The 7,690-nt window shown below is 38.8% G+C and overlaps 1 protein-coding gene across 13 annotated transcripts in view; it reads left to right on the top strand.

Moving 5' to 3' along the window:
* The window catches only part of PEX5L (peroxisomal biogenesis factor 5 like), a 98,322-nt gene extending 90,994 nt beyond the window's left edge, over positions 1 to 7,328 (top strand). For all 13 annotated transcript variants that reach the window (XM_021543398.4, XM_085587986.1, XM_021543361.4 and 10 more), the window contains 7 exons: positions 1,368 to 1,484; positions 2,398 to 2,541; positions 3,400 to 3,470; positions 4,230 to 4,427; positions 5,762 to 5,927; positions 6,313 to 6,470; positions 7,093 to 7,328. In XM_021543398.4, the coding sequence (XP_021399073.2) occupies positions 1,368 to 1,484; positions 2,398 to 2,541; positions 3,400 to 3,470; positions 4,230 to 4,427; positions 5,762 to 5,927; positions 6,313 to 6,470; positions 7,093 to 7,297 (1,059 nt within the window). In that variant the 3' untranslated portion in view covers positions 7,298 to 7,328. The remainder of the gene's footprint in view (positions 1 to 1,367; positions 1,485 to 2,397; positions 2,542 to 3,399; positions 3,471 to 4,229; positions 4,428 to 5,761; positions 5,928 to 6,312; positions 6,471 to 7,092) is intronic.
* The last annotated feature ends 362 nt before the right edge of the window (positions 7,329 to 7,690 follow it).

Genomic DNA, 7,690 nt, shown 5'->3' on the forward strand with positions numbered 1-7,690 from the left:
AGATACCTTCACAGATCCAGTAACTGCATAATTCAGACAATCCTGAAGACTGAGTTCATACAATTCTGAATTTCTTCCTGAATGGAGGGCAGTATGCTTTCCTTTCCCCAGCACCTAAGCAGGGTTGCAGCAAGCCATGCAATCACAGTCTAAATTCTATTTTTCCAATCATGCCTGGCTGTGGAGCTGCACCAGAGTTGTCAGCCTTATAATAAAGACTCACACAAAACTATCTGGACCAGTTCATAAAACCTTCAATTAATTTTGATTAATTAAAATTAATTAATCAAATCTGATTAATTAAAATTAATTAATCAAATCACTCTCAAATGGTTCTGTCTTAATCTCAGTAGATTTATTTGTGATGTTTTGTGTGATGTGAATAAGCTGAGAAACTGTGCCCCCAGTGCTGTGTGCTCACTGAAACACTGGCCATGTCCTTGTAGGAACTGGAGAATTTTGGAAAGACTCGTAGTGCTCTGCAAATACTCTGCTATGGATCTCCTTTGCAGAGTCCCATGACTAGTGTGTGGAGGCTGAAAAAGTAGCACCTTAATTTGGCTTCTGTCCTATAATTCTATTTCTATTTCTTGGCATCATTTTCTAGTAGCCACATTTGTTCCCTCCTTCTGGTCGTTGCTAATCTCATTCGTCATCCTAAATCTCATCTGTTTTTCATAATTTCTCTTTCCCTTGTATGTGCATTTTCCCCTCATCTTTGAGCTGAATAGTAATCTTACTGTATGATTCTATAATCTCTTGTCGATTCCTCTCACTAGCAGAGCATACAATGCAGTATTAAGATTTCTCCACTATGTCAAAAAGCCCAATTTGTATTACATTCCTTGCACAAACACCCTCTGTCTAAGCTTGGCATTTCTCTTTCTCATAGCTGAAAATTATGCTGAATATACCAAAGTTAGCAATGCTTGCTCTCTTTCAAACTGTTTTATCTATTGTTATTCTTTTGCATATGCACTTACTTGATTTTTCTTTTTTATTCCTTTCTTTTCTTTGTCCAGGGAGCTGCAGCATTGATTACTTTCAAATATTATGTAACAATTTGCTGTTAGCATCAATAAGATGCAGTGTAAACTGCTGCAAATCCTGCTTCAAACAGGACATACACTGCCTCTGAGATAAAGACTTTTCTGTTGACAAATGGCATTCCAATATAAGAGATGAGCTTTAATTATATGGAATTTCTAACAGAAGCTGTAGCATTTCAGTCTGTGTGATTATTAATAGAACTAATTATGCTCAGCAAAATTGACAGACCACTGGTAGAAAGAAATTCAAAATTAAAAAAAAAACACATTTATTTTAAAGTTTGTTGTTAATTTTATCTTTTCCTCCTTTTCTTCTAGTCTGACACAGAGTTTTGGGATAAAATGCAAGCAGAATGGGAAGAAATGGCTCGCAGAAATTGGATTTCAGAGAACCAGGAAGCACCAGGGCAAGTCACCATCTCAACCATCGAGAAGGTGACACCAGATTTTTTATTGCAGTACATCCCCCCTGTGCAGCTTTGAGATGAGCCTCAGCTCTTCCAGGGAACCCAAGGAAACTCTTTGGCCATGGAATTTTAATTTTATCCCAAAGAGCTCATCCTCTTTAATTGCCTGTGGGTGGGGCAGGTTTAGACGACCTTGCCACAGGGAGAATAGGTTTAGGCTTGCACACAGCCTAAATTCAGCTGAAAGGATCACAGCAACTGCTGGATTTATGAGCACTTTTGAAGACAAGCACATAAGGAAAAACACCAAACAAAAATACCTGGGCTGGCACATTCAAACACTGTTGATGATAGAAATTACGGTGATTCCATCTCTTTTCTTCATTCCTTCCGCTCTGTATTTAATTTGATTTCTATTATGCAGCTGATATTACCACACACCCTTTACACTGCAGTGGCAAGAGAAAAAGGCAAAACTTAAAGGAGTACTAAAATCAACTCAGGTGCTTGCAGCACTGCTCTGCATCTGGAAGGTTACTTGAGGGTTTCAGGATTTGAGCTGAGCAGCCGTGGGGCTCTGAGCGCTGCAGGGATCCAGCTGCTGGGTGTGTTCCTTTAGCACCACTTTGGATGTTCTGGGCGCTCTGCTCTTACCCGGCACTGGGACCTGTTGGCATTTCCTTTGATGGAGAGCCCAGCACAGGTACCGGCAGGTTTAACTCCAGAGCTGAAGTAAAAATACAGAGAGCAGAAACATAAATACCCCCTGGTGTGACTTTTTACACTTTTTGCCATTGAAATTCCACGGGGGGAGCTCGTGCCATTTCCACAGAGGAAAGGTTGTCTGCAGCCATTTGGAAAACAGTGAGTCGCTGCGTTTTTAGACTTGTCATGCCCTGCAACTCGTCATTCATCACGGGTCCATTATCTCCCTGCTCCAGGGTTATTATTTCCACACTGACAACCCCTTCAAAGACTGGCCTGGTGCTTTTGAGGAAGGACTGAAAAAAATGAAAGAAGGTGACCTGCCTGTTACAATCCTGTACCTGGAGGCTGCAATTCTCCAAGAGCCCAACGATGCTGAGGTATTCACTGCTGTGCCTTTTCTGGCAAAGGAAAAGGGACCTCCCTGCAGCATGGAATGAGGGAATGATTCCTGGGCTCAAACCTCTGCCAGGCATGACTGACTGAAACACTGGATTCTAAGGGTTATGAATTTGTGGGTGCCTTTAAACAGATAATGAGTTCTTCACATGATGAGAATGTGGTTCTGAAATATTGTTTTTGAAGTACTTTAAACCTTCCCTTCACATCCTGGTATTTTCAAACTGTCTTGTAAACACTGCTATCAAAAAGGTGAATATTTTTGATTTAACAAGACTGTTGAAAAAAATTTTAAAGTTATATAAATTTCTTCCATGTTGCTGTTTTTAACTAGTTTATATTTAAAGTCTGGTTTTTGTGAAATATTAAAAATATTTATGCTGTATCTAGGACTCTTTGAATCTCCTCCTACATTAAATTAAATTACTTCAAAAAATTGGAGAATCCCAAGCTCTCTAGAAACCCCTAATATATAATATACATATAATATATAAATAATAACCCCTATAAATAATATACAACTAAATAATTGTTCTTCTCTATTTTCCATAAAATTGCAGCAAAATTTAAAATGTACAATAACTCAAATTTAAGAAATCAGCTTGTGATTATACACTGACAGAATACCCATGAATTCATTGACTACAAATATTTATTAGGCCCAAAGATATTTAGAACTGCATTGATTTGGGCTGTTGGTGTGCACACTGTAGAAAAATCTGTGGTTAGTGCTGGACACATCTGCTGCTTTTCCTCACCCCTGTGTTTAACAGTGATATTGTTTTACTCTGTTTGCAGCTGAATATATGTAACAAACTAAATGATTATTATTTTTGCAGGCCTGGCAGTTCCTGGGTATAACACAGGCAGAAAATGAAAATGAGCAGGCAGCCATCGTGGCCCTACAAAGGTAGAGATCAGTCCTAAATCTGGGCTCTGATGAGTGTTGGGCAATGGAGATCTGGGGATATTTAATTCCATTCCTACCTTGGAATGAGAAGCATTTATTTAGCAGAGTAGAGCATTAACACAGATATAGAAACTTCCAGTGGCTTCAGAGGTATGACCAGTGATTAATATTTCTGTTTTATTAAGTAAGTGAAATATTTCATGGAGTAATTTACGTACATGCACAAAAGTTACATCGCCTAATAAAAATTAGTTAGGCATGATGCAAATGAAGTGCCTTTTTTACATTCCAGCCACTTGGCATATTTTCTGTAGTCTGTCCTTTAATGAAGAGGTTTTCTTAATTGGAGTGAGCTCCCTTCAGCTGCTGAATGCTAAACTGCCAACAGTTTTAGGTTGATGGAGATGTGAAGATCACAGAATTCTTGTACATAAAATGTGAGCTCCAAAATATGAGCATTATTATTATCTTTCTGTAATGGTTTTTTATGTTTCTATTTGAAGCAATATTCAATTGCATCAACACTGATAACCATGAAGTTATTTCACCTACGGACACTCAAACTTGTTTATATGTCCCTTATTAGCTTACCTGGATAGAAATCCAAGGGATTTTCTGATTTAGGATCTTGCTCATCCCCAGTTTTCAAAGAGCCACAGTGATGATTGTGATTTTCTTCACAGGGTTTATTTTGGAACAATTCAAGCATTGTGCTTGGCTGCAGAAATATCTCAATATATTTTTTTATTTTCTGCCTAGGTGCTTGGAACTGCAGCCAAACAACCTGAAAGCTCTGATGGCCCTGGCTGTGAGTTACACCAACACTGGCCATCAACAAGAAGCCTACCAATCCCTGAGAAACTGGATAAAGCAAAATCCAAAATACAAGTACATTGTGAGAAGCAAAAAAGGCTCCCCAGCACTTACCAGGAGGATGTCTAAGACAGCAGATGAAAGGTAAATGCACTGGAAATCCTCACAGTGGAAATGCTAATGATAGCCCTGGAACTGGTGGTGCCTGCTGTGTCCCTGTGCTCTCTAGAAGTCCAGCCTGTTCTCTGTGATGGAAGAACAGGTCTCTAATAGCAGGAGAGGGAAGCCAATAGAGAACATTTGATTTAATTACTGAAGGCTTTGTCTTTTATGCCATCCCTGGAAGTTTAAAAAACAAACAAACAAACAAACAAAAACCCAAAAAAAAAAAAAAAAAAAAAAAAACAGCTTAAATGAAGCTGTATCCCCTCAACTCCCATCACTTTCCTCCATCCCTGTCTCCTGCCTTTCTATTCCCACATCCTGCACCCTCATCCTTCAGCTGCTTCCACTTCCATACTAAGCCTTTATCCAGCTCCACGTGTGTGTGTTTCCTACTGTTCACTGTTCCTGCTCTTTTCCCACATCCCAGCCCAGCAGAATCCAGGAACAAGCCATTTTGCAGTGCAACATGAGCTCTCTGAGAATACTGGGAGGTGGAACCTGCTTATTTAAAAGGTGTTGTGGTTCTAACCAAGAGACAACACAGCCATTTGATTTATCTTGGCCATCTTAAATAACAAAAAAATCATGATTTGGCAGCCCTCCATTATGATTTCATGAGGACAATAAACAAGTACCTCTGGACTGTGAGATGCAGAATAAAGTCATTAAAGGCATAAACATGATTTAGAGAAGCAAACAACTCAGGCTAGCTCACTGCTTGTCATTTTGAAGACAGGCCTTATGTTTTACCCTCATCACTTACAAGTCCTGGGTTGACAAGATAATTTCATATGAGCAAAAATAAAATATGCAGGTTCTGCTTAATTGCTAAGTGTGTTATTCTACTTTGGCTTCATCCTGCTGACATCTGGTGCTGTCAGTGCAAAGATTTTAAGAAGTTACAGTGGGCACAGAAGTCTTATGCTTTGGGAACTTTCTTCAAGGGTCTTGGCTGGTCCCTCATCTATTCCTCTTAAAAATACTATTTTTGCAAGTAAAGAGCTGTTTTATGTCTGAAAAACTCATCTAATTTGAATAGTTTTAATAAACTTTCATGTCATTCCACTTGGGTTCATGGCTGTACTTTGACCTCATTTCATAGATGAACTTTTTTTTTATTTCAGACAAGAGTTTACAACAGCACCCTGAAGTACAACTTTGCCACAATGAAGAAGCTCATTCACAAATTTTAGAAATATAGCACTTCTGATAAATCCACTACAAAGTTTTTAATTTCAGGCTATGAAATCAACATTGAAAATTTGTAAATAACTGTATGATGTATCTTTAACTTATTTTTCTCCCTTGTCTAGCTCATTACTTGAAGAAGTAAAGGATTTGTACCTGGAGGCTGCTCACCAGAATGGTGATATGATAGACCCTGACCTGCAGACAGGACTTGGGGTTCTTTTTCACCTGAATGGAGAATTTAACAGAGCAATAGATGCATTTAGTGCTGCTTTAACTGTTCGACCAGAGGTACATTTTAAACTTTTCTATTTTTTTAAATTTAGCTTTACAGGCCATTTCCTTTTTCCTGTCTGGATCAGGCTATTATTAATGACATGCCACTTCTGACATTAAAATTTTAAGACACAAAATAGAAATGTTAATTACAAGATGTAATTAACATCGTCATTCCTCTGTTTCGAAGCAGATTTATGCATGTCCAGTTCCTACCTGTGTGCTGATTAATGGTATTAAGTACATAAAGTTGCCTTTGATCACGAGGCAGAACCTCACGTTCCTTGTCAATTGAGATACAATACTAATATTTTATGCAGTCCTCTTTCCTTTGCAAGCAAAAATGAGACATTATGTCTGGTTTTTGACACCTACAGTAGAAAAGTCATTTTCTCACCAGGACTACACGCTGTGGAACCGCCTTGGGGCGACCTTGGCCAACGGGGACCGCAGTGAAGAAGCTGTGGAGGCCTACACACGAGCTCTGGAAATTCAACCTGGCTTCATCAGGTCCAGATACAACCTGGGGATAAGCTGCATCAACCTAGGGGCATACAGGTGAGTGTGAAAGATGTGTAAACAAAAAGTCAGGCATCACAGCTGCCAAGTGAAGATCCATTTTCAAGCTGGAGGTAGCTAAGAAAAAAGTTATCAGAATATAGCAACATAATCTCAGCTATTGTAAAATGTTGTCATCACTTTTTACAAAGAACTAAAAAGCAGCTTTGTAGCTCTAAGTACAAGTACTCATAATCAGTGGGATTGTTCTTGCACTTAAAATAATCCTGCTCTTAAGAGTCTCTGTAAAAGAAAATGTAAGAGCCTGTCTTTTAAAGAGAAACTTGAGTTAAACTGCTTCAAGTAGTTCATGGCATCAAAAACATTCTTCAGGAATGAAGGTGATATTCCAGGGTCCCAGCTGCCAGGTTGAGACAGGGAAGATGAAGGGGAGTTTTGCTGCAGTGAAGACAGACCCCCAAAATGTTTGGGTAGACTAAGTTTTGTGTTACTCCAAGCCACGCCCTCTTGCTTGATGAAAATCAAGGAAGAACAACATATTTTATTATTTTGCACTGTAAAATTGTGTATTTAATCCTGACATGGAACCTTAGAAAGTTTGCCTGTAGTCCTTAAGCAAATTATATTGCTTGTTTCTTTTTTCTTTTCTTCTTCCCTACAGAGAGGCTGTCAGCAACTTCCTCACTGCTCTCAGTTTGCAAAGAAAAAGCAGGAATCAACAGCACGTTCCCCACCCTGCTCTATCAGGCAATATTTGGGCAGCACTTCGGATTGCTCTGTCTATGATGGACCAGCCAGAACTATTTCAAGCTGCCAATGTGGGTGATCTAGACATTCTCTTAAGAGCTTTTAATCTAGAGCCGTAATAAAAAGGATTCAAGAATTGATTAAATTGTATTAGGAAATAGAGAACTTTTTTACTACACATCCCCAAATGTCCACATTTTCCAAAAGATCATGACTGTAGATCAGTAGGGGAATTCCTTCAGACATTATTCATAAAGGGAAAGTTCAAAAGCACAAAAGTAGTGTAAATAAATTCAAACTCAAAGGGTTGAAATGAGCTGTGGCTAATTGGACAAAGCCCTGTACTACATGAAACAGCAATTTCTGAAGAATCTTCATCCCATGCAAGCTAGTTCTCTCTATATACATACAGCAGTAAAAAGAAAAGTATCTTAAGAAGAAACCTAGATAATGGTTATTGCACCTTAGAATGGCAAGCAGTGCATCCAAGGAACCTGCTTAGGAGCTCATTG

The sequence above is a fragment of the Lonchura striata genome, chromosome 9 (assembly GCF_050655825.1).
Source record: "Lonchura striata isolate lonStrDom1 chromosome 9, ASM5065582v1, whole genome shotgun sequence".
In the NCBI taxonomy this organism is placed as follows: domain Eukaryota; kingdom Metazoa; phylum Chordata; class Aves; order Passeriformes; family Estrildidae; genus Lonchura; species Lonchura striata.